Here is a 25,402-nt window from a genome sequence, read left to right as displayed (position 1 = left end):
TTCAATTGTACCAAATGTAAATATGTGTGGAAATATTCAGGCTAATTTTGACTAATGAGATATTTTTTCAATGTCGTCAAACTTAAAACGCGATGTACAAACGTCTGACTTGCACTGTAGTTATGGAATCATGGCGAGGCTTTGAAATTTTATAAAAATTTGAATTTAATTTTCAATATTGAGAATGGTATCACTGAAATAAATACAGTGATAAGTGATTTAGTTTAGTGGTTACATGATAAACATGATTCCAAGGAAGTTATTTTATAACCAGAGATAGATTCACCAAACAAGAGAGACACCTGCACTTTCCAAATGACGATTAGCCAATTGTTTACATCGCATAGCACTATGAACAAAATCAATTGAGATTAGCACATGAATACTGGTCCAATAAATTTACAGATGCAGGATGGATTCATAAAGGTTTGGCGATTCACAGAAAAAAATTGAAGAGGTCATTGATTTTACATTGAAATGTACAATATGAATGTGCGTTACCAAAATTTAAATTGACACGAATCGATTTAGCAAGATCAAAGCAGTGTTCAGTCAAGTAATTATCAAGAGAAGTAGTTTCAGTGATGCTCTTGACTTTCATTTAAGGTAAGATTGGGAACTAGAATTGAAAGGTTGGTTATAATCGTTTGTATATTCCAAGCCTTCGGCCACATTTGGTACATGCATGTTCTACATCGCGAGTAAAATCGGTACAACATGGGATTAAACAGCATCCAGCGAAACATCCAATTAAACAGCAACCAGCTGAAGCCAACCATGTCAATACTCCAACTTTGAAATCAGTTCTGGTAGTCACGATTTGATTACAGTGGGCACAGAAAGCGTTTTGAGGGTAAGCCCCGAAACTTGGTGGTGGAGCTGAATAAGAAAAAAAATGAGGAATTAGTGATTGCATTTTTTGTATTATTTATTTTTGACAATCAGATATCCAACAGGTATCCATAAAAGTAATAAAAATGATAAATTATTGGCGTGAAATAATGATTTGTTATTTAGTAAAGTCTCAGGCATAAATGGCGATTACCAAAGATTGAGAAGGGAAATAGCAGTGACTAAGCGAAACAAATATTTTAATAGACAAACGGTTTTCCTGATGAAATAGTCCAGTCAGATGTCGTGATTAGAAGAAAATATGAGTCGAGCTTGATTTAATTGAATGATTGGTTAGACTGAGAGAAAGTACTGAACTGTAATGAATTTCAAATTGTGAACAATTATGTTTAAAAAAAACTACTAATTGACTGTAACGAGTAGCAAGAGGCAAGTACAGGGTGTACCTTTATTTCACGTTGGTTTTATCAATAAATTGGAAAGTACTCATTATAACGAGTTCGGTTTATAACCTCTAACACATGTGAAACAAAGTATCGTAAATTTATTCGCTAGAGATCTAAATGAAGCTTAATGGTGGTAACAACCATCAATGGAGAAATACAAGGTTAACAAATTACTATTCTGTAGGCAAGCTTGTGACGCAAAAACAGTTGAAATGAAGGTAAAGAAGGAACCAGTTTGAGAAAAGGCAAAAAGTATCAAACATTCCCCTAAAATATTATTAACAGGATCAAAAAAAACTTGAAGGAAAAGTGAAATAATGAAAAAAGTGAACAACAATACAGGGTATTGTGAAAATTGGGGTAATCAAGCTAAAGAAATGAGCTGTTTTGGACCAAATTTGGCTACGTTTGCCAATTTATAATTAAACTCAGGCTTATCAACATTCGGTATTTTAAAACATTGTTATCTTACCAATTATCTGTGGTCCAGGAGCTACAGGGGCATACTGCATACCAGGAGGTGGATGGTGGTGAGACATTGGGTGATGGTTATCCATTGGGTATGGTGGTGGAGGTCCAAAGCCAGATGGTGGTGGTGCTGAACCAGAAAGATCAGGGTAACCAGATTTTGAATCCATAATTTAAACAGACAAAGTATGAAAGTAGAAGCCTAAGAAAAGGTCAACAGGAAAAACTATCAAAAATCAGAAGACCCGAAAAATGAAAGTCAGAAGTTGAAAAGTAAAGTTGATCAAGTGAAAGTGAAACGTGAAGTGATCAAGCAAACAACTTGGGAGAAAACTTGAACTGTATGAGTAATTGTTTTTGCGATTAAATCATTGACGATTATAATCGATTAATTTTCAAATTCGATTTTTGAAAGGTAAAATTAAATCAAAATATCTTTCCAAGTCTTCAGCTTATCGAGCTAATCATGATACTGAAGACTTCCAGCATTTTAAGCATTACTTTAGTGATTTGGAATGTTGAATCAGCAAATTGACAGCAAAATAATAACAACAATTTTCTCGTGGACAGAATCTCGATGGACAAATAATCAAGAGGTTGGATAATTGATTAAGTATTTGAAATGTTTTATTTTTAATTGTTTTTGTCGGTTAGATTTGCTTCATTTCTCACCAATCGATTGTCATGCCTTTCAATCGATTATTATACCGACGTCAATCTGTTGCTATGAGTTGCTAGAGCAACAAGTTCAGTTATAAGTCATTTGTGTTTCGGTGATTATTACGTTAAAATGTAAGCAATTCAGAGTAAAGTTCAAGAGATAGCAATCAACAAGCGAAAGTTTAATTGCTTTACTCTTCTAGTCGATTTGACTGGCAATTGTGAGTCAAACCTCGTTCAGTCTAAATCTTTGGCAGCTCTAAAGCTCATTAAACTTTTCTCAGAAACTGGTTAACTCACAAAATTATGGCCATTGTAAAGTAACTGCTTGTCAAATCATGATCTACATTTTTACGACCAAAGTAGCAATTAAAATAACAATTAAAATTACACTTAAGTAATATTTTCTTTCTATAGAGGGCGCTGTCTAATTTCATGTTTTCTTGCAATTCATTTTTGTATTTCAATTGAAAGTCGGTTTATATTACAATCACATACAAGGAAAAATTCATAAAAATTGAATGACCAACTGAAGTTTAACTTTTGAAGTTCAAGATTTTATTCGCTTTCATGATAACCCAATCTTTAATGATTGGTTAATTTCCATTTAAATATTTATGAATACATTTGTTTGCCTTAGAAACAAAGCAAAACTGAAATTTCTTTCACATGATATAACAAAACATTATTTCAAGTCTTTGATTACATTGGAAATTATAATACAGCATTAAGTTTCACTGGAATTTTACTTGTTTATGTTGTTTATAAATTGATAAAGATGATTACAGTGATGGAAAGCAATCAAGTTGTTGCTATTAATCAGTCTACCAAAGAGACAATCAACCATGATGCCCATGAAGTGATTGGTCGAGTGAATTGAACTGCTCCAGAACCAAGGTAAACATTAATGGAAATTTTTTTCTTCGACGCATTTCCTCATCCTGAGCTTTCGAGACAATAAGTTGCCAACATGCAGTTTGGGTGATGAATTATACAGTCAATTATGTTCTCTAATGTACTTGGACTTTGCAACTCAACTTAAAGGTGAAGATGATTAACAAGGATGGACAAAACAGTGAATGTTTAACCTTATCAATCAAATTGAAAATCAACTAAAATTTATGAAAATAAGCTCAAGTCATCAAATAATGTTAATAATTACAGTACAACTAGACTGTGGAAACTATTGACATTTCAAAAGCTTAGGGCGAGCAATTATCTTTCACTGAAAATGTTTCAAAGGATTTCTAGTTAGGCTCTTTGCTTGACAATAATTTATGGATCACAAGAAAAGGGAAAATGTTAACCTTTTCTGTTTCTGTCTGTTTATGTATTTGTGCTTATTTTAAACAGAATTGACTTTATTCTCATTTAAATATGCATCTGCATGAAAGAATAATGAAAATAAGGCAAAACATGTTTGTCGGAATATTTAGAGAAAAGTTGAAAAAGTTTGGTGAGTCTCATGATTTACATTGTATATTTTGAGCTTTATGATTGCTTTCCAAAAATGGAATTTTATCATCATTGATAACTTGATAATTTGTCATATTGTTTAGCACATTCTCTTGAAGCGACCGACTTTACGTCCACAATTAGGGCATCTATGGATAACATCTCGGCAAGAGTCTACACAACAAGGAATAAAGCAGCAACAAAGATCACATCCAATCATAAATAGTCCAAGACAGGAAAGCCATGTTAAACAGCCAGCAACAGACTTGGTTTTTGTTACAATATACTGATGACATTTAGGGCAAATTGCATGCTGAGAGTATGGCCCGAACTCGTCACTAATATGAATCTGAACATTGGTTACAGTTGCTAGATGAAAAAGAAAAAAAAACGTTAGAAACAATTATAATGATAAAGATATAGAAGTAAAGAAAGCATAAGAAACCTTGAACTGGTTGAAATGGTATGAAAAACCTTCATCTCAAATAAAATATATTTTCTACTAAACAGCTAACCGACAGTTTTACCCGACGATTTAAAATATTGGTAACCCTATACTGAGACCTGATTACAAATCAATTGAACCAAAAATCTAAATTCTAGAAATCAATTGAAGATAATCAAATATAAAATGTAAGTCTTCATTAAGTCTATGTGAAGGCAACATGATCGTCTGTGAACAAAAAAGTGCAGCTCATTGGAGAAAGATAAAATTGCAATTCATTAAAAATGTCTATCACTATTAGTCGTCTCAGGGGAGAAGTTCAAGTTGAACTGAAAAAACTAAGATATTGGTCAGGGGTGTTGTGAAAAAAGCCAAAAGAAAGCTAATGAAAGGGAAAAATCGTTTGGCAAACTTACCTCCTCCAGTCTGCATTACAGTTGGTATGCTTGTTTGTTGAGGCGCTATTTGTACAGGTTGCTGTTGATTTGGAAGAGGGGATTTATTATATCCAGGTTGAACTTGATATTCTGGAGGAGGTTGACTAGGAGGATAAAATGATGGCACTGAAGGTGGTGGACCAGAGCCACTGGCTTGGTTGTCATAATGAGGATTGTACGGTGGAGGTCGGTCAAATGTCGTATCATCGCCATATTCAGGTGGAACTTTGTCTTTACCCATTGTCAATTTTTTACCCAAATTGACCGAGACTTGTGGCACTAAAAATCGAGTGAATGCAAGGTACCAAACAGCAAGTCAATTGAACAAATAGTGAAAAGAAAATGAAGCAAATAAAAAATGAAAATAGATGTTTGGTAAATAATTGGTTATCGGACCAAAAAAGTCAAGTCAATTATCTCTATGGTTATCACAAAGGAACCAAAAACAAGTGTAGATAGACAGAAGACAATAATTTTTCACATATCACATTTGAAGGTTTGCACAGTAAATACAATGGCAGATGATAATAAATTGATTAAGTCCTTTGATAATTGTTTCACTCAACGGTTTTATAACACAAGTTTATGAGAAGAAAAGTTAGATTAGATCAAACTACGCTGTTGAAACATAATATATTCTTGAACAATTAAATGAAACAGTCTGTAAAAGAGCTTGGAAATTACAATCTTTTGGTATTTGGTAGTTTGTTTATTATTTCTCAAAGTATACACCGAGAATGAGTCAAGAACAGAGCAGTAAAGTTTCCTTCCTTTCAGTGAAAGCCTTTCTCTTTATTGGAGGATTGAGAGTACCAGATATTTCAAATACTTGATACAAATCCGAGCAGATATATTCGGGTTCACAGCGTAAATGATATAACCGACCGTTGACATGAAATACAAGAACCAAAGAATAGCCCAAAATTAGAGATTTTATATTAAATAATAGGGTTAAATGTTGCTATTGTCACATAAGTCATTGTCTTATTTTTGGAAAGTTTGATGATTCAACTTGAAACAGCAAAAAAAAACAGTTTTCAACAAACACAATCACAATGTCAGAAGTAAAAGTGATCTGAAAGTTGAATTTGAACAATCAGAGTTCCAAACTTAACAAATTGAAAATTAGATAAGAACAGATTGATTTAGAGAGAAAATAGTTTGATTAATTGAAGCGTTAATTTAAATTAGAAATTTTTTCCATAGATCCAATATAAGAAATTGATTGACTTCTTTTCATTAGATTGACATAAAATTATTCTCTATTTTTTGTCCCTTAATAATTTCACTTCATTTCAGTGTAAGTTTTTAATGAACAATCCTCTGTTTAAAATCACAGTCTTATCTAGAAATGGAGTTTTGATTTAATTAAGAAGTTTCAGTATAACCATTCAATAATTTCCAAAGATTAATCACAAGTATAAAGTCATAGTTACCTGTGAGGTTTATGGCTAGAGTTAATAGCTTCCCATAGCTGACTTGATTAGTAATTTACATTTTTTGATCAATTGGTTGAGCATCTTTCAAAATTTAACAGTTTTGCTTGCCTCAGTTAGTTTTAAATAAAATCACTTGATTCACCGAGAATTGAAATGTTACTTTTACACAAATAAGAAAGAAATTAGTTGATTTCAATTGAAATTTGATTTAAAACATTGAACTTAAAAACAAAAGATAATAATAATAACCTAGAGCCATCTATTGATGGAAATATAAATAGATAAATAATGAAAGTAATTTAAATATAAATATTTGGACATGAACTGAATAAAACGGGATCAGAATGAGTATTGAAAATACCTGTGTAACTCAGAAAACCTTAATTGGGTAAGTCAGGCGAAAGGTCCGTAAAGTCTATTTTCCGAGCAAAGCCACTTACTCTGGTTCAGCTTAAGACTGGTGGCAGCTGCTTTAACTTAACTTATAATTTTAATTTTTAACAATTAACTTGATTTAAAGTCAAATTTAATTCGATTTACATTAAAACAGAAGCATTTAAGCACCATAATCAGCAAAATCAAGTCAATCTAGCAATTCTGGATATTATGTAAAGCTGAATAAGCCAACGGAAAGAATTGATGAATTTTTGATGAAAAATATCGAAAAAATATCAAGTTGTTCTGGACGTAATCTGATGAAAGGCTTGAATCTGTTAGTAGATTGACTTGATTTTGCTGATTATGGTGCTTAAATGCTTCTGTTTTAATGTAAATCGAATTAAATTTGACTTTAAATCAAGTTAATTGTTAAAAATTAAAATTATAAGTTAAGTTAAAGCAGCTGCCACCAGTCTTAAGCTGAACCAGAGTAAGTGGCTTTGCTCGGAAAATAGACTTTACGGACCTTTCGCCTGACTTACCCTTAATTGTATCGATAAGATCGATTGTTGGAAACTCAGATATTTCCCTGTTTGCTCCTTGAAATCGAATAGAAAAAAGGAATCCTTCATTTCTTGTCTTCAACATCAATCTCAACGCGTTTGTGTTATCCAATTTTTCTGGTCACTGTTTATGATTACTGTTTTTTTTCATACTAAAATGTTCAAGTATTTTTGACTAGATGTCAACTGTTTAAGTGTGGGTTTATCCAGTATTAATCAACGTACTTCTTTAATCATTATCTAATTGGTTTTGTTTACAAGGGAAGCTTATTTGGATTAAATGTTTTAGTATTAGAAGTTATGTAAAATCGATAAAATCGATTAATTGTTCTGTGAAGAGAGAATCGATTGATGAAAATCATCCTTCTCTGTTGTACAAGAAGAGAAGCAGCTTGAAGAAAGACTGTTGAATTGCGCAGAGCCCTTCAATCTTTCCAACCTTAGCATCAGAATTATTATTATCATTACATTACTCTTTGACAGCATCCATCAATACAACATATACATCCATATAACCAGCACCAGCACCAACACCTCATCCTTCTCCTACATCACCACCACCGCCACCGCCACTTTCATCATTACCACTATCATCATCATCTTTTCACAAGTAAAATCGTAAATTATCAACGCTATCAAAAATGAATGAATTGGATAATTTGAGACAAGAAGCAGAAACCTTGAAGAATACAATCAGGGTAAGAGACTTTTTTATTCACTATTCCTCATTATCTCTTTTCACTTTTTTATTTCTCTCTCTTTCTCCTTCCTCTCCCTCTCTATTTATCTATTTTCACTTTTTATCTTCCTCATCATGCTCTTTATCTTTATTAATTTTAACCTTTTTTCTGTATTTATTTACATCCATTGACCATTCAATATCAACCCGCAACATTGATTTTTATTCTTGCCTTTCCTATCTTTCATCTTTTTTTAAAATCATCACTCTGTTTAAATAACAGGATGCTAGGAAAGCAGCTTGCGATACTACTCTTGTCCAAGCAACAAGTAATATGGAGCCTATTGGCCGAATTCAAATGCGAACAAGAAGAACACTTCGAGGGCATTTAGCCAAAATTTATGCCATGCACTGGGGCTCAGATTCTAGGTAACTGACACTTTCATACAGCATATAAATTTAAGTTCTGGTGCATTTTATTTTCTATGCGCATTAGGAGAAGCATTTAAGTCCAAAATGTTTCACTCTCTATTTAACGCAATTTAAGTTAATTTAAATTGGTTTCTGTTTTTTTCTCCTCATTCTCGTCATCTCATGTCACTTGGAATGATCAAGCAGATACCTTGTATCAGCCTCTCAGGATGGTAAATTAATAGTTTGGGACGCATACACAACAAATAAAGTCCATGCCATTCCATTGAGGTCTAGCTGGGTCATGACTTGTGCCTATGCCCCATCAGGTTCTTATGTTGCCTGTGGTGGCCTCGATAATATATGCTCGATCTACAGTTTAAAAACAAGAGAGGGAAATGTTCGAGTTAGTCGTGAGCTACCAGGGCATACTGGTTACTTATCATGCTGTCGTTTCTTAGATGATAACCAAATAGTAACCAGCTCAGGCGATATGACCTGGTAAGTAGTGCAAATAATTTTTTCCACCTTATGTAATTTATCGAGAGGGAAATTATATTTATGTATTTTCATTTTTTTTATTAGTGCTCTTTGGGATATTGAGACTGGTCAACAATGTACATCTTTTACTGGGCATACAGGAGACGTCATGTCCCTCTCATTATCTCCTGATAATCGCACATTTGTCTCTGGAGCTTGTGATGCTTCAGCTAAGGTATCAAGGAAAAAACAATTAAATCCCCAAATTTGTGGGTTTTGGCAAATTTTATCTCCCTGAGCGCAGATGAAGAAAGTTATCGAACACTATCACATGATAGACTCTACTGCGCATAAGGGATATCTTTTTTCCAGACCACAAATATAATTTTATATTTCATTCAGTATCTTTGACTTTCTGTGCCTCGCCCTTCTTAAATGCGCAACGATGTTTACCTTTTACTCTTCACTTATTAATATATCGTTTTTATTTTTTCTTCTATGTGATCATTGCACGTTCAAAATAAGTTGTGGGATATTCGAGATGGTCAATGTAAGCAAACTTTCCCTGGTCACGAATCTGACATAAACGCAGTCACGGTAAGTTTTCAAACCTAATTAGAAACCTTCTTAGTTATTTTTACCAATTTATTACTTTGACTTGTCAACTGATTTTTCAATTTTCTCTATTTTTCAATAGTTTTTTCCAAATGGCTATGCCTTTGCAACTGGATCAGATGATGCTACTTGTCGTCTTTTCGATATTAGAGCAGACCAAGAGTTGGCTATGTATTCCCACGACAACATCATATGTGGTATTACCTCAGTCGCATTCTCAAAGAGCGGTAGACTTTTATTAGCCGGTTACGATGATTTCAACTGTAACGTCTGGGACTCTATGAAGGCAGAAAGAGCTGGTAATGAATCAATTTTTCAAATTATCATCACACTTAATGGATTATTTTTGTTTGTCCAATCATTTTGTTTCTCCCTCCCTGTTTATCTTTTAAATTTATCTCCATCGCTTCTACTCTCGCTCTACCCTTTTCCTCCCTTTATTTCGCTCGTTTTTCTTTTATCAAAATCTTATTTTTTACCGAAATTTCAATTATTTACTAATCTACATTTATTTTTTATTTTAATCTCTATCTCAGGTGTATTGGCTGGTCACGACAACCGAGTTAGCTGCTTAGGAGTGACGGAAGACGGAATGGCAGTGGCTACAGGATCATGGGACAGTTTCCTCAAAATCTGGAACTAATTTTGTCTATTGATCAGCAATCATTTAAAAAAATCAATTACCCATATGAATGGATCATGTTCTAAATAACAATTTCATCCTTCTTCTCTATTTACCAATTTCCCCCAAATAAATTTTTTCGCTCATTCTTACCACTCGACAAGTTCTCCAATTTAAGTCTACTCAGAAAAAAAAACTGCACATCTCCCATCTTAATCTTGTATAATCGTAATTTTACTCTGTACCAAAACTCAAATTACCTCACAACCAATTAACCATTCATTCGTTCCCATACATTTTAATAATCATTTAATAACTCTTGCTACATTGCCCTGAAAACAACCTCAACAGTGTGACAACACTAAACAATATTACTTAACTTCCAAAGTAAACAAACAATCTTCACAACCCTAGCTAATTACAATTACTCAGTCTAGTATATTCCGGTCACTGTGGTAGACTAATCCAGTGAAAGATCTTTAGGTCCAGTTTTTAAATGCTTATGTTTTCAGTAAGAGTCTCAGCTTCAGTCTATTCGGCCTTTTCTCGGCGACTCATTTCGCATTGACTATTATCAAAAGAGGAAATTTATATTCATAATTCAAATGATTTTATTGGATGTTCCCAGACTGATTGGAGATTTACAGTTAATCCTAAATATGGAATCCTAAATAACGTCTTTGTTTCCGCACATTATAATCATCAAAATCACATTAAAAAACAAATCAATATCGAGTTGATTTTATTCATGAATGGAAGGAGTCGCCTGAGAAAGGATTCAAAAAGTGTCTACTCAGAATTCAATATTTATTACCAATCTTCTGTGAAAATTTTTCATACTCAATGATTATTAAATTATCGTAATTTATCAAAGATATATTTTAAATCATTTTATGCTTTAAAGAACAATTTACAGGAAAAGATTCCGGTGTTTCCATAAATCAAAAAGTAAGTTGTTGATCTCAATTTATAATTCAAGCAAAATCGTAATTCACGATTCGTAGAGGTGACGATAAAATCGCTTCGATGATGCTGCCATCTAGGTTAGTTAAGAAGGAGACTCAGGCCAAACAATAAAAACAGTAAAATGGATTGATCCTCTTTCATCAGAATTTTTGTTAAATAAAAAACAAGTTAAATCAGTGATATCAATTATAATTCAATTCAACTTAATTAAGGTTCATTTTTTGTTTAATTGGTGTCTAAAATTTGGCTGACTCCAAGTAGTATTGGTTTGATATCTGTTATGATCTGATCTGTCAAAGATATTTTCATTGTGCGAATAGGCCTTCATCCTGTATGTCTTTTTGTAAACAAACTGTGCCAGTTGAGATTCTTTGGTTTACAATAATCAAATTTTATTGATTCAGGTAAATTATTATTTTATCTTTAAACTTTCTTTGTGGTTTAAAACAACGTTTCTTCTTCTTTTTTATTTCAGGAATATGTGGTTGCCCGAAGGAGCAACCGTCGGAGCTATTGTTCCTTTTTTAGTGGCTCTTTTGGTAAGTTACTAATTAGACTAATTAATCTAACTAATTTTCTTTAGATTTGTTTTGTTTTGTTTTTGTGCTAACTATCATTATTGATCCTTTGTCTTTGTGACAGGCAGAATTCCGAATTCAGATTTGATTCTAACGTTTTTCTTTTATTGCCACAGATTATCATTCTATTTTCATGGTTTTACCTGTCAAGGTATCGGAATATTTATGAAAATGAAAGGTCGTCATTTGTTACATCAGTCATCGCATTGACCATCGTATTAATCACATCTGCGTTGCTACCTGTGGATATATTCCTTGTTTCATACATGAAAACACCTGAAGGAATGTTCAAAGTAAGTGTTCAACCGATAAGTTTATTTCTTTACATTGGTGACGCATTTTTTCCCGTCTTGCTAGACTGTTGACTCACTGATCTGGCTTGTGACACTCTTTTTATTTAACCAATTTTACTTTATGATCTCTTTCATCTACTCATATCGCATTTCATTCATTTGATATAATTTTTACAACAGTCTTGTTGTTTGTTTGCAACAGAACAGAAGCAAACGTTTTCTTAAAGCAACTTATAACTTAACTGATAACTTATATAGATAGAAAAGGTAAAAAAAACTTATGATTTATCATGAATCATGTTGATGACTAATAGTTCTGATATCACTGGATAGATATCATTATATAGATAAAATTTAATCAATTTTTGCGTCAATTTGAATCATTTTCAATCTTTTTAAAATTTTTCATTCTAACCTTTGTTCTCTTTCCAATAGCCTTGGGCAGAGGAATTAACAGCTCGAGAAAATATTGAAGATGTCATGCTTAACTTTTATTATGTGGCCTATGGTCTGGTGTTTTTCTGTGTCTTCATTATGATTCCTTTCATGTACTTTTATTATGAGGAAAAGGATGACGATGAGCTGGGCTCAAGTGAGAGGATTTGTACAGCATTGAAATTTACATCAGTATTTGTATTTATTGCGGCGACCCTTCTTTGTGTTGGGTATGAAATCTTTTTTCACATTTCCCATACATTTATGTATTTGATGATGAATCGTTATTTATAACTTTTCGAATTTAATTTTTCAGAGCTTTTGTCCCATTAAAGCCAGCGACCAACAGCACCGAGTGGGAAAAGATCAAAGAAATGTTCGAGAGCTTAGGGACTGATAGAGGAGAAGATGCAATTTCAATGGTTTTAAGTATTCTCTGCGTTCTTGGAATGTTTAATTTGGTATTTTACACTGCTTTTGGTATGTCTTCTTGGCCGATTGGATTAATTCGTGGAACTCAAAGTGCTAGATTACAACATGAAGAGATCCAAAGTAGAAACATTGTAATTCAAACTCGAATTAATGCTCTTCGAGACAAAGAGAGGATAACTAGCAGATTAACAAATCGAGAAAGACATCTTCTCAATAAATTAGAAGAAGAAGAAAGGACAACTCGACGAGAGGAAGAATTAGTTGACCAACACCGAAATTCTTGGGGATACAAATTAAGAAAAATTCTTCGACCTTTAGAGATAACTTTTGGTGTTTGTGCTGCTGTATTAGGGATAGTTTTATGGATTTCCCTGCTTTTGACCAAGTATGTGTAAACAATATTTTATTTGTATGGGATTTATCAATTAATTATTTGGTATATTTTTATTTTTCTAGCATCGATCGCGATATACATTCTGAAATGAAAACTGGATATGCATTGCAAAGCTTTAATCTACCTAACCCAATAGATTTACTGTTGGTTCAACTTCAAAAAGTATTTCCGCTTGATTACATTCTCATTTTAATTATAACCTGGCTTCTTGTCCTTTGCACATTCTCTGGTATCCGCAATTTAGGAGTCAGAATCTTCTTCATTAAGGTATGTAAAATTTATTCAATATTATTGATTGTTTACAGTTTAATAATCATAATTTCAATCTTGCTTATAGATGTTCAAGCTGAGAAAAAAGCGAACAGCTCCTCAAGGACTTTTACTAACCTGTGCTATCCTGATGTTGAGTGTTTTAACTTTTAACGTTTTCCTGTACACAGTATCACCACAATACACTACATATGGCAGTCAACATTATATTAAAACAGTTATTAATGCTACCGAAGACACTGATATTCATGTGAAGGCCGAAATTCACCAATGCCCTGACCCAATAACTCCTCGTATGTTTGAACTTTCTAAAATATCAAAAAATAGTCAAATTTAATGTGATTTGTTTTTCTTCTCTTACAGGAAACTGTACAATGACCAGGAACAGTGTGCTTCAAGTACGATTTCTTTATAAAGCTTGGTATTTCGGCGCTTTCTACCATTGGGCTTCATGGGGATATTTAATAGTAAGTTTTTAATCATTGTAATTTCTGTCTAGTTAGACCACAAAAATCGAAGTACTCTTTCTGGTTCACTCTTGTATTTTTGTGGTTCAACTTAACATAATTAGTTGCAAAACTAAAGAGATGTGATTTTAATTTTTTATTGTTCTTTTCATCAGATTTCTGCTTTGGCTTTGATATACGCATTAATCAGGAAAAGCCGAACAGTCACCGAAGGAATGGTTGATCAAGACGAGTTTGAAGAAAGTGAAGATGGGCCAATGGTTCGCTAAATTCACCATGGTTCAATATCAATTACCTTGTATCTTGTAAATTTGATGATATAAATAAAAACTAGCTCAAACTTAGCGCTTGAAAATTATGCTCGAATCAAATTCCAACAATCGCGCAAAATTGCAAAGGGTACTGTTTACTAGTAAATTTTCTTGTAAATAAAACTTAAAATCTCATTATCTCAGCCCTGACTTTTTTCTGAATAAATAAGATCATCATATAATTTGAATCTGAATTTGATGAGCAAATTTTGCTCCTTTAATCGATTTGATCGATCAATTCAAATCGGGAAAACACTACAATCGATAATCGATGCAAAAATTGTTTTTCACAAACTGTCAGCAAATCCAAGCTCTTTCTACTACTTATTCTTACTTTCGCGTCAACTTAACTCACAATTGTCAGTTATAACAGTTAGTTGTTTAAATTTATTCATTGTTCAATTCTACTCCCATTTAAATAATTCAAAATGGTAAAAGCTGTCTGTGTTCTTAAAGGAGATGCTGCTGTCACCGGCGTTGTTCATTTAGAACAAGAGGTAAGAGTAAATTAAAAAAAATGCTTGAATGGTATTGAGTAAACTCGTAATTTATCATTTCAGGGTGATGGTCCAACCAAAATTAAAGGCGAAATCACCGGATTAAAACCAGGTCAACATGGATTCCACATTCATGAATTTGGTGATAACACTAACGGTTGTATTTCTGCCGGAGCCCATTTCAATCCACATAAAAAAGAACACGGTAAGTTCAAAAACATCTTGCACGATCGAAATCGTGGTGCTACCTAACAGGTTATCTAAATATTCTTTAAGATTATCGATTATATTCTCTGCGTAAAAACTACTCGATTCCGCTCTGGGTTCATAGCCTTTTTGCGGATTCGAAAACAGTTAGTAGTCCCTTTTTACTAGATGGTCGCTGCGTAATTTTTAAATCGTCCGTTGAGGAAAAAAAGGAAATTAATAGCTTGAAAAACTCAGATCCGAAGCGAACAGTTGTTTCGAAGAGAAATCTGTTTTGAATAATCAATTTATCACTTTTCTGGTTGATTTCCTCCTAGGTGCTCCTACGGATACTATCCGCCATATTGGTGATTTAGGTAATGTTGAAGCTGATGCTTCAGGCAAAGCTGCCTTTGATCTGTCAGATTCATTGGTTAGTCTTACTGGTCCATTATCAGTTATTGGTCGTTCTATTGTTGTAAGTAATTCATAATTTTTCAATGCACTTCGTCTTACCTTTGACATTTTCTATTTTCCATGTTCAAACGTTTCATGTTTATTTTACAGGTTCATGTTGATCAAGATGATCTTGGACGTGGTGGACACGAGTTGAGTAAAACCACAGGTAATGCTGGTGGTCGATTGGCTTGTGGTGTTATTGGTCTCTCTAATTAGAAGGCTATATCTTCGTCAGCAGGTATGTTTACGATTTTGAAAATTACTAAATTTTTCACTAACTGTTATTTTTTCATCTTTTTACAGATTATTCCAATTCTCTGATTCCAACTCATTTTCAGATTTGAATAGATATTAAAGCAAGTTTCCAACTAAAAGTTGATTTGAGCATCCTTTATCCAATTGATAATAACCTTTCATGTAACCTTTGAATATTGTTGCAAATTCATTAGAAATTAGATTCATTAAATAATAATTTACTGACATATCTTAAATCCTGAGTTAACCAAGGACAACCAGGTTATCTTGAAGCATTGTTGATTGAAAACAGAGTGCCGAGTGCAAAACTCATCGGGAATCTTCTAAAAACATTCAAGTGCAAACAATTCAATTTGCACTGGAGCTAACATAACCAGTTTATTTCCCTCGGTGTATATTTTATGTTGAAGTTACGTATGCTTTGAACTTTCAAATTGAAATTTTAATTGGTAAGTTTCAAAAAATTTTAAAATATGAAATAAAATTTCAATAAAACCTAAAAAATCTGTTTACTTTTACATGAAATGTACTGCGGATAATTAGATTGTTACCCAGCATTGTCATTTTTGTCAAATTGTATTCTAAAGGGTGTTGCGTGTTATTCTCGGCAGTTATCTCATCCGAATGGAGATTAAACAACTGATAAAGATGAAAATGTCCAATGGAAATCTTACAAATCTCCATTCAAATAAGATAACTGCCGAGAATAACGCGCAACACCCTTTACTTCTAGAATGATCAGGATTAATTTGTTGACTCTTAAGAATTGAGTTAAATTGTTTTTTTATGAGATTACGCTCTAGGTTAGTTGTCTCATTAGCTTTTCTCGGACAAGTATTTCTCGAAATCACTTAAACGAATAAGTATCTATGGGTCTCGTACCAATTTAAGGAGCCGATGCCGATTTAATTTAAGCACTAAAATTGGCATTCTAAGACCATCGATCACGAACTTTGCATCCTCTGTTCGATTTGATTAATCGATTGATTGATTGAAATCGAGACACTCACAATTGTCAGCATGTTTTTGAAAGATGTTGGTGCCTTTTAATTTGGTTTTAATTTGTTTTAATTTGTTTTTTATTCGTTTACAACTTAATTATAATTGGATCTGAGGTCATTCTGAGATGGTAGCCTGTAACTCGAGTGTCTTGTCAAGGTGTTTCCACCAAAATTCTGAACTCCATGAGTAGGTAACTATCATTCAGCAGGGTCTACCCTCTTAACACATCTTTTTATGAAAAGTTTACGGGAACTCAGTTCCTAAAGATTTAAGCGGAGTTTACTCCTAATTGACAGCAGGGTTAACCCCTCAATAACAGCGAACTCAGTTCCAAAAAAATTCCTTCTTTAACCTCTTTTATATTTATTCATCAATTATGGTAAAAGGATATCGTCTGAGTCGTCTGACTTCCTTCATGTATTTAACAATATCAAACTCATGGACCAGATCTCTGAACAACATCGCCATCTATAGTATAGTATAGGAGCTGAGGCCAAGCTTAATATGGCTACAAGAGGGGTGGATTCTGAGCCATCCAGCCATGTTACTGGCTTCAGGGATGGAAAGCTGTCCGCGCTATAAATGTTTATAACATGCGCCTCCAACACTTACAGGTATTTGTTCACTCTTCCTTCCTGTTCTTAACTTCCTCAGTTTCCATTGAACTTTCTAAGTTTTCAATTTTTCTTATTTTATTGTTTTCATGAAATTGAATTGATATTCATTTTTACATGATTTTCAACTGTTACAATTTACCACTCAACTTATAATTTTACAATATATTTAACCTTCAATAGCCATGTCATTAAGGAAATCTTCAACATCTGTTCATCTCAACTTTACTAATATTGGTAACAATTCCTGTAACGCGATTAGACTTTGGAGGCCTCGATGATAAAATGATTTAATGTTATTCAAAATCTACGAAAATTGTGAGAAAAACAGAATCGAGATGCTGATTTTCACATTGATTGCAGTTGTTACACATCGTCGGACTACAATGTAAGTCTTCTCATCGCTCGTGTCTGTCTGAATTAATTCAAGTTGGGCAGCTAAAATTCACCAACTATTGAAGGTAAGTTATTGTGTTTTGCAAATTTATTCGCACACCACCTTTTCTTCAGAGCTAATTTTCATTTCTACTGAAGCAGAATGTGTGCCAAATTAAGATGATTTTACGTCGCTCTTTTAAGTTAATATTTTATGACTTGATCAGATGAATCGTTGAATTACATTGCTTTCTTTTACACTCTAGGCACTACCCGTTTGTATCGCCGAGTTTCAACTCTGGATATCAACCACGTGTTCAGCCACCATGCCAAAAGGAACCATACGATGATGCATCATGTTTCGAATGGAATAAATATTCTGGTGGTGAATTAAGTCGATTCAATTCATTGTTATTTTCAAATTAAAAATTAAAAATTCAATTTTATAACTATTTAATTTATTCATTCATTAAATTTGACTAAGAAACACTTCGGCTATTTTAGAGCGCAGAGTTTTAACTCTGTCAACAGGTTTCATTTGCGTATTCAGATCGCTCGATCTGATAACGATTACATTGGTTCCTAAATGATTTAAAGCATCTACTGTGAATCTCCTTGGTCCAATTAAACTGGAATCATTAATAACAAGATCTTTGAAACCATGAGCAATTAAACTAATTCTGTATGAGAAAAACAAAATGACAATTTACTTGAATCAGATAAGCAGGGATAAAATTACCTTTTGTATTCAGATGGTATTTCTTTCAAAGGATTGGCATGAGTTCCATATTCAATAATTGGTAAAAATTTTGTGTCTTTGTTCGCAATAAATTCAGCGTCTAAATTTTAAATAGAAAAATAATTGTAATTAAACTGTAGATTGTGATGATATTAAAGGAACTAACCTATTGCACAGCCAACAGGGGACTCAAAATTAGTGACTAGATCTTTTTGTCTGATAATGAAATTAGTCAAGATTTCATTTGCAAAGGCTCCTTGATTTACTGATTCGACACTTCTTGGAGGAGATTGAAAGTAAGATAAATCAATGTCGTGATTGACATTGATACCGTTTAGTCGAGCGTAAGTCAAAATATTCATTAATTTCCATTTGGTGAATTTCGCTTCAGGATTACCACTGTTTTTCAAACTGTGTATGAAAGACTGATTAAAGATGGATTCGATGGAAGCTGCAGGTACTAAATTCATTATCACCAAAGACCAAACAAAATCAAGCCATATGAAGGAATCTTTGATAGATTTTTGGTTTATCTCAGGAAAAATCCTTTTCTTTAATAGTTCATCCAAGTAATCTGGATAGAAGTTTAATTTAGCAGAGGCTAAAACAAAAGCGACCAATTCTTGATGTCGTAGAGGTAGGCTCTCATCTTGGATTATTTGGGAAATTTGATTTAAAATTGCATCGCATCTCCAATTCATTTTACCAGCGGCTGTCAGTAACACTGATAAACCATTTATTTTTACAAGTTCCAAATGATTGTTAATTGTTAAAGATGCTTCAATTTTCTGGAGCAAAAGTAGGTCAGGATAGTTGAGTTTATTGAGAGCCGCAACTACGTTGATTAAATGTAAAGGCTCGGGGTAAGCATTGAGATCACATTCTTTGAGACCATTTCTCAAAGCATGCAATAGAGGTAAAGGTCTTCTACCATTGTTTGCTAATCTGACAAAAAATTTCAAATAGAGACCAATTAATGGCTCATGGTCGGTTATTTGTGAGATAACTGAAGTAGCCGTTTGTTCCAGCTTTTCCAGGAAGTTGCTCGGTATAGGGCCATTTATTGTGTTCAACATCCCAAGTAACTGTTGTAAGTTCATTTTAGATATGATCTGTTCCATTCGGTAGGATATTTCACTGAATAGTTTTTTACCATTGCTGGTGCGATACATAAGATTATGGACTCCAATGAGCATACGAAAATCATTGATAGTGGCATTGTCGAGCCCGTCGATAATCATTCCTTCGAGCAAATCTATAACTTCATGTTTGGGTTCGATACCGATTTCCAACAAGCAACGATAAATGGAGCACAAATCGTTGATAGAGTAGTTATAAAACACAGATGTGTTTTCTAAGTTGATGATTAAATCTTGAAGGATATCTTTGAATGTGGCATCATTCAAAATGGAAATTGAATCACTTTCCTTGTTTTTTAATGAGTTTGATAACTGCTGCAAATGAAAAACAACTGCTCGGCCCGTCGGATACATTCTTTCGAAAGTTGTATTACCAAGTCGAGGACCAGTCGAAAGTGTCTTAATCAAGGTTAATGGAGGAAATGTTGATGAAAACGGATAACAGGGAAAGTAAACTTTAGAAAACATCAGTGATGAGACTCTGTTTTCTTTAAGCAATCTCAGGGATTGCCTAAATAAACTCATGATATTGCTTTCAAAACTTATATATTAAATTAATCACAATAATCATTTAAACTAGTAATGAAAACATTGCAAACTTGAGCCAAAATATCAATAAAATCACATGTTTGCTTTCTAAACTGTAAACTTTCTACGTTAGATGGAGCATCAGTATTGGACAACTAAATCAAACTCAAGTTTTCAATTTTCATTATTTTCAATCATCAATAATCAATTCAATTATCATGATTAAAAAATAATTGAATTCTTAGGATTCCTAAGACCTGCTTATAAAATTGATGCTTATAGTCATTATCATTATTTACCAACTATTCAAAGCCATACAGCTTAAGCTACTATGATCTTACGAAAATTATTTACAGACAAAATCATTGAAATACTGTCAAACACTCTTTGATTTGAATTTAATGCTTGGTCGCACATCGCTTTTATAACACAAATGTTGGTAAATATAAAATTAAAGCAAATAATTTGAGTTAATTCTTGAATTTATTCAGAGTACAGTGTATGTTACTCTTTTATTTTTGTAAGTTTTCATATTTTCACCGTTAGGGAGACATTTTGTTTTGCTACAAGTGCTGTATCTCCATGGTTTTTACTCATAAGACTCAAGTAATTATTTTGCTTCCTATATTTTTTTATTGATTTGTCAAATTATTAACCTTTGTGGCCATCTCAACAATTTCAGAATTTAATGGACAGTTCACTGACTACGTCCAACATGGTAAGCTTTCCCTTCCTTTTATCACTATCTTTTTATAAAGAATCTCTTTATTGGAGACTGACTTTTTTCTGCACTTATCTACAACTTGATCCACCACTTTTTTTCACCTTATTGTGAACACTATTTTAATCCATGAAAATTCATTTAAATCCACATTTTTCCACATATGTCCACCTATTTTCAGATATGTTCATTAAGAACTCTTAGAGTGTGATGAATATGGTTAATGTGATTGAAAAAAGTCGGTATCCTTATGTGAAAATTGATTTCATTTGCAATGCTTAATGATTTATTTTTTTCTCAGATCAACTCAAACATTGTTTGGACAGCTTATGAATTTTCAAAACAAATTGGAACCAAACTGCTTCAAGGATGTGACTATATCGGTGAGAAATTGGCCTACTGGTTCGGTATCACTAGACCTAAATATGAGGCTGAGATCCGTGAATATTATTGGATGAAAGAACAAGAAAGTTTAAAAAAGAAAAAGAAACTTGAAGAGTTTTCTGGTTGGAAATCAGATGGAGATGCTGTTGATTGTATGGACTCTGCGAAACTAATCAAGAATAGTTCAAAAGAATAGCCTTATATTCACAATCCACCCTGACTATTACCATCCACCCAAACCATCCAATGTGTGTTTAAAGACAACCTCAGATCCCATATTCCATGAGGATCATTGATATCATGAGACATCTTGTTTTTGACTAACTATCTCTAGTCTATTAAGATGATTTGTTGACTGCTTATATTGAGCATTTTCTGTTTATTATTTGTAAATTTTCACTTCTGTAGCAATAATAATCAATATATATCACAATTTATCTGTTTACATTTATTATTCACCAAAAATTTTCAAGACGAATTGAACCAAACTTCAAAGGTGGACTTCAAGATGACGCCTTTTGATATAAATATCAGATTGATATGAAAAGATCAATTTTGGGTTCTGAAAGAGTTTATATTTATGAAAAGAAGAAGGAAAACCTGAGGAATCAAAGAACTGTCAGTAATTGCTGGAAATTTTTGTTTACAAAATTGCATATCAATGCATTGGTTTTATCAAAAATCTTTATTTATGTCTTTATATTTATTTCAAACAATAAGAGTTTTTTATTGTTGATGAACAGCATTTGTAGCCCCATTTATGATTTTTCACATCATAATATGAACCCCAAACAGAGGTATGATTGTTTATAAATACATCTTCTTCGTATTTTGATTTGATTATTACCTTGGGAGGTTCTATTTTAGCCTTTCCATCCTTCGAATATTCAATATATTGTTCAGTTTGACCAAAAATCAATTCTCTGGGTGGCTGCTGCAGATATTCTTCACCACCATACTTATCCAAAATACTTTGTTCAATTGATCTTTTAAGTTTCTTTTTTTCTGTCTCATATTTTTGATGGGCAATTTCAGTTTTTGTAGGTTCAGCTTGAAGATGAATGTCAGCTCCTTTATCTCTTGCTTGCCAGGCAAATAATTGTACATGAGATACTTTTAATGTGTCTCCAGTATCACGAAGAAAATTTTCGCCAGCATAAGGTAAATCAGATGGATTTTTTGCAGTATTAGCATATGGATTTCCACGCATAGATCGTGTTTTGGGGTCATAGTAAGCAGAATCAGGATCCAAATTTCGAAGATATTTAGCTGTATCTTCTCTGATCCTTAAATTCCTTACAGTAATTCTTTGTTTGCTATCAACTTTGGTTCCTGGCATGTCCAAATGTTCAGCATATTTTTCTTCTTCTTCTGAATCGGAATCCGCTTTCTTTTCTGTTTCAGCATTACCGGTAGCCAGTTCGTCTTTCATTTTGGATTCTTTAATCACTTTTTTTGCTTCTTCAAGTTTTTTAAAATTTTCAATTACTGATTCATACATTTGTGGCTGGAAACCATTCCACCGATCCCGCTTACCATCATAATCGAATTTTAGATCAGGTAAAACTGGGTCATCAGGTGCAATCACAACACCGGACACTTTAGCTGGAATCTTTCTCGGCCTCTCGAAACAGAACTTGCGAGTATGTCCCATAGCTCCACAATTTTCACAACCTCCTGGTCGGTATTTTGTTGCAATTTGTTTACTTTTCCCTCTGGAATACCAGTCATCCAAACTTGATTCATTTTTAGCACTGCTCACTGCCTTTTGATGTCGAAGAGTAGGAACACTTGATCCAATATACCATGGAGCTGAAGCAATATATTCCGGAATGTGAGGGTTGATTTCTTTTCCCTCTTCATCAGTAAGAGCTGGGACCTTACCAGCTTTTCTCAAAGCATCTAATTCTTTTTCTTTCTTGTAGTTTTCCCTGGATCGTTTCGAGGGCACATCTTCGAAGTCAACTTCTTTAACTAAATCAGAAAACAATTTATTTGGTTGGTTCATTTTCGTTATAAAAGCAGATTGTGTCAAAGAATGTAGTCCAATTGCTGATTCAAAGACTACTACTAATTATTTACAGTCACAATAAAATTTTGGATAAAAAATTAATGATTTGTCTTAATTGAGTGAGATTAGCACAAAATAAAATAACAAAACAAACATTCAAAATCAAAACCTTAGTCAACTACAATTGACAACTTCCAATGTTATAAACAAAAAGCAGCTGATAATATTGGTTATCTCTTAGCAGAGATGGCGCTATCCGACCAAAAGACGCGAAATTCAATTTTGACAAAGTTAATTACAATTTCGATTCAGATCATTATTTATGATGGTGTGAATTGTATTTAGATAATTTAAATATAATCCAAGCTTGTAAGATGCGCCAAAGAATAAATTGAATAAAATGTTTAATAAGTTACAATTGAAAATCAGATGCACTAATTTTTATTTCATTTTACATGTAAATTGAATTTGTTTTAACTCGACCAAAACAGAAACCATATTAATCATGTTCACTAAAATGAAATGATTTACAATGCTAGTAGAGTATTAAAATTGAATATTGACAAATTATAAAGAGCCTCTTGATTAACCATCATTCCCACGATTTTAAATTTCATTTTTGTCTCGAAATCAACTTTAATCATAGTCCCCTTTATGTGAATTTTTGTACAAAAAAAGTGGCTGAACTTGTTTAGTTTGTAGGGACATAAAAACTTACATACATCTGTTATACTGAATAAAATCGTAGTTAATTCATTGAATAATGAATAACCTTCTAACGAATAAGATTTGCGTTTGGTTATAACCTGACTTTGGTTATCTGACGACAATGTTGTAACTTTTTTTGTATGATCTTGAATGATTTAATGGTTAACGAACTACGAATTTGAGCATTGTAAAAATAGCTTGGTTCTCGAATTGTTGTGATAAATGATGAAAAGCATTTATTGATGCAAAGTATATTATTGATTGTCAAATACATATCTTGTTAATGAGATCGATGATAATCATGACATATTTATTAAAATGGATTGACAATTTGGTCCAATCAAACAGAGTCGATCAGCCTCGATTCCTACAATAGAGACGAGGAAAGCGTCTTTGCATTGTATCGTGATAAGAATTTACAGGACAAGAAGATAACAAATATTGTCCAATATTCAAATCCCTGCATATATCCTGTACCTTCAAATCATGTCTATCCTGCCATTCGTCATCATAAAATAGGGCTTCAGTACCTTCAAATGGTATAACATTAGGTCTTGGACGATCAGGTAAATTACTCAGATATGTATCGATATCAGAATTAACCACTTTCGCTAATTTATCCAAAAAGACTCTGCTACCTTTTGAATGGCAAAATCTTCTGTTACATTCAGTTTCATCAACCAAATCTTGATGCAATAATCCATATCTAACGAAAATGTTATCCAAATCAGGGTCAAGTCTTGCAGATGCCGTTAGTCGATAGTAATCACCATCTCTCATCGAAAATCGTTCTTGAATTGAATAATGATGGGGACCGACTGGTTTATAAGGTACCCTGCGAAAACACCTGTGCAACACATGATAAAACGAGTTCATTTTAACAAATTGATCATAAAATAGATTGTATTTGAAATAGATTACCGTTTATCCGAGCATGGGTTGTTTATAGTACGCTGGAAACTCAGACTATCTGGATAACGATAATTCAACAAAGTAATAGATCCTACTGCTTCAATTTGTATCCCTGTGAACGTTGAAAGCTATAAATGATAAAAAAATAAATCATCAACAAGTTCGAATGCACACTTGATTCAACATTTACCTGTTCAAATATTGCTTTATCCATATCATATGTATGGATCTTTGACCAATCGAAAAGCATATCAAGGTAATCATCATCCGATATTTTAACTCTTATTGTAACTAAAAATAAACAAACAATCAATTTACTCGATAGAAAGATTCAGCAAAATTATTTATAATAACTTACCTTTATCAAAATTATTATCATTTCCATCCATTTCAAAAATAAGGTAAAAGAATAGAAATAAGGGTTAAGTTTTTTGGATTGAAATAAACAAAACAAATGGACAAAAGTAGACCTAACTTTGAGTCAATGAAAGGGTGAACTGACCAAATCGGAAATGGTTATCTCTGAAGGTAAACTTGAAAAGGTAACAAAAACCAGTTTTAAAAAATTTTAAGCGGAAATAACTTGAAGACAAAAGATGGATTGAAGCATCGAGTTCAGTAATTAACTGGTTCGCTGATGTAACTTTTGATAATCAACCAGAAAATGTACTGAATAGCGAATAAAATCCGAGATAATTCATTTAATAATGAATATCTTTTTAACGCATAAGATTTGTGTTTGACAACCATTTAACTTTATAAATAAAGTCTCAAAT

At 32.8% G+C, this 25,402-nt stretch overlaps 9 protein-coding genes and 1 long non-coding RNA gene across 11 annotated transcripts; 5 read left to right on the top strand and 5 right to left on the bottom strand.

Annotated features, from left to right (window-relative positions):
• Positions 1–147: 147 nt before the first annotated feature.
• Positions 148–2,061, bottom strand: LOC107368382 (lipopolysaccharide-induced tumor necrosis factor-alpha factor homolog). Its single transcript, XM_015936195.3, has 2 exons — positions 1,771–2,061; positions 148–879 (listed from the first exon to the last, which is right to left on the bottom strand). Exons 1-2 carry the CDS (start codon positions 1,934–1,936, stop codon positions 638–640), a joined length of 408 nt encoding a protein of 135 aa, XP_015791681.1. The 5' UTR covers positions 1,937–2,061; the 3' UTR covers positions 148–637.
• Positions 2,062–2,961: 900 nt separating this feature from the next.
• On the bottom strand, positions 2,962–6,391 carry LOC107368327 (cell death-inducing p53-target protein 1). The gene is made up of 3 exons (XM_015936141.3): positions 6,200–6,391; positions 4,743–5,042; positions 2,962–4,250 (listed from the first exon to the last, which is right to left on the bottom strand). Exons 2-3 carry the CDS (start codon positions 5,002–5,004, stop codon positions 3,982–3,984), a joined length of 531 nt encoding a protein of 176 aa, XP_015791627.1. The 5' UTR covers positions 5,005–5,042; positions 6,200–6,391; the 3' UTR covers positions 2,962–3,981.
• Positions 6,392–7,570: 1,179 nt separating this feature from the next.
• Gbeta13F (guanine nucleotide-binding protein subunit beta-1) lies at positions 7,571–10,102 on the top strand. 2 transcript variants are annotated; one of them, XM_015936138.3, is made up of 7 exons: positions 7,571–7,841; positions 8,106–8,251; positions 8,441–8,734; positions 8,819–8,948; positions 9,239–9,310; positions 9,411–9,627; positions 9,865–10,102. In XM_015936138.3, the coding sequence occupies exons 1-7, from the start codon at positions 7,785–7,787 to the stop codon at positions 9,969–9,971; spliced, it is 1,023 nt and encodes a 340-aa protein (XP_015791624.1). In that variant the 5' UTR covers positions 7,571–7,784; the 3' UTR covers positions 9,972–10,102. The 2 variants fall into 2 exon arrangements, with proteins under 2 accessions (XP_015791624.1, XP_015791623.1); XM_015936137.3 differs by having other exon boundaries at positions 8,438–8,734.
• A 941-nt stretch (positions 10,103–11,043) lies between these two features.
• LOC107368320 (putative lysosomal cobalamin transporter) lies at positions 11,044–14,140 on the top strand. Its single transcript, XM_015936130.3, has 9 exons — positions 11,044–11,320; positions 11,392–11,455; positions 11,611–11,787; positions 12,223–12,452; positions 12,539–13,039; positions 13,111–13,315; positions 13,386–13,611; positions 13,682–13,785; positions 13,941–14,140. The coding sequence occupies exons 2-9, from the start codon at positions 11,396–11,398 to the stop codon at positions 14,052–14,054; spliced, it is 1,617 nt and encodes a 538-aa protein (XP_015791616.1). The 5' UTR covers positions 11,044–11,320; positions 11,392–11,395; the 3' UTR covers positions 14,055–14,140.
• A 285-nt stretch (positions 14,141–14,425) lies between these two features.
• On the top strand, positions 14,426–15,729 carry Sod1 (Superoxide dismutase 1). Its single transcript, XM_015936131.3, has 5 exons — positions 14,426–14,593; positions 14,657–14,798; positions 15,118–15,257; positions 15,347–15,476; positions 15,542–15,729. The coding sequence occupies exons 1-4, from the start codon at positions 14,525–14,527 to the stop codon at positions 15,452–15,454; spliced, it is 459 nt and encodes a 152-aa protein (XP_015791617.1). The 5' UTR covers positions 14,426–14,524; the 3' UTR covers positions 15,455–15,476; positions 15,542–15,729.
• Positions 15,730–16,486: 757 nt separating this feature from the next.
• Positions 16,487–17,941, top strand: LOC107368322 (uncharacterized). Its single transcript, XR_003083398.2, has 4 exons — positions 16,487–16,685; positions 16,882–17,109; positions 17,293–17,570; positions 17,751–17,941. It is a non-coding gene; the product is annotated as an uncharacterized LOC107368322 (long non-coding RNA).
• Positions 17,921–19,978, bottom strand: LOC107368319 (FAST kinase domain-containing protein 4). Its single transcript, XM_015936129.3, has 3 exons — positions 18,390–19,978; positions 18,224–18,323; positions 17,921–18,164 (listed from the first exon to the last, which is right to left on the bottom strand). The coding sequence occupies exons 1-3, from the start codon at positions 19,885–19,887 to the stop codon at positions 17,954–17,956; spliced, it is 1,809 nt and encodes a 602-aa protein (XP_015791615.1). The 5' UTR covers positions 19,888–19,978; the 3' UTR covers positions 17,921–17,953.
• A 517-nt stretch (positions 19,979–20,495) lies between these two features.
• LOC107368419 (uncharacterized) lies at positions 20,496–21,428 on the top strand. Its single transcript, XM_015936238.2, has 2 exons — positions 20,496–20,608; positions 20,913–21,428. Exons 1-2 carry the CDS (start codon positions 20,579–20,581, stop codon positions 21,189–21,191), a joined length of 309 nt encoding a protein of 102 aa, XP_015791724.1. The 5' UTR covers positions 20,496–20,578; the 3' UTR covers positions 21,192–21,428.
• A 233-nt stretch (positions 21,429–21,661) lies between these two features.
• Positions 21,662–23,223, bottom strand: LOC107368418 (Pre-mRNA-splicing factor Slu7). Its single transcript, XM_015936237.3, has one exon. The coding sequence runs from the start codon at positions 23,001–23,003 to the stop codon at positions 21,699–21,701; it is 1,305 nt and encodes a 434-aa protein (XP_015791723.1). The 5' UTR covers positions 23,004–23,223; the 3' UTR covers positions 21,662–21,698.
• Positions 23,224–23,964: 741 nt separating this feature from the next.
• LOC107368211 (uncharacterized) lies at positions 23,965–25,217 on the bottom strand. Its single transcript, XM_015935986.3, has 4 exons — positions 24,985–25,217; positions 24,817–24,917; positions 24,636–24,754; positions 23,965–24,561 (listed from the first exon to the last, which is right to left on the bottom strand). The coding sequence occupies exons 1-4, from the start codon at positions 25,013–25,015 to the stop codon at positions 24,069–24,071; spliced, it is 744 nt and encodes a 247-aa protein (XP_015791472.1). The 5' UTR covers positions 25,016–25,217; the 3' UTR covers positions 23,965–24,068.
• Positions 25,218–25,402: the final 185 nt, after the last annotated feature.

This window comes from Tetranychus urticae, chromosome 1, assembly GCF_039701765.1.
Source record: "Tetranychus urticae isolate SD_2017Ah chromosome 1, NJAU_TeUrti_SD_1.0, whole genome shotgun sequence".
Lineage (NCBI taxonomy): Eukaryota > Metazoa > Arthropoda > Arachnida > Trombidiformes > Tetranychidae > Tetranychus > Tetranychus urticae.
Note: the sequence above shows the minus strand (reverse complement) of the source record. Positions and strands in the feature narration are given on the sequence as shown.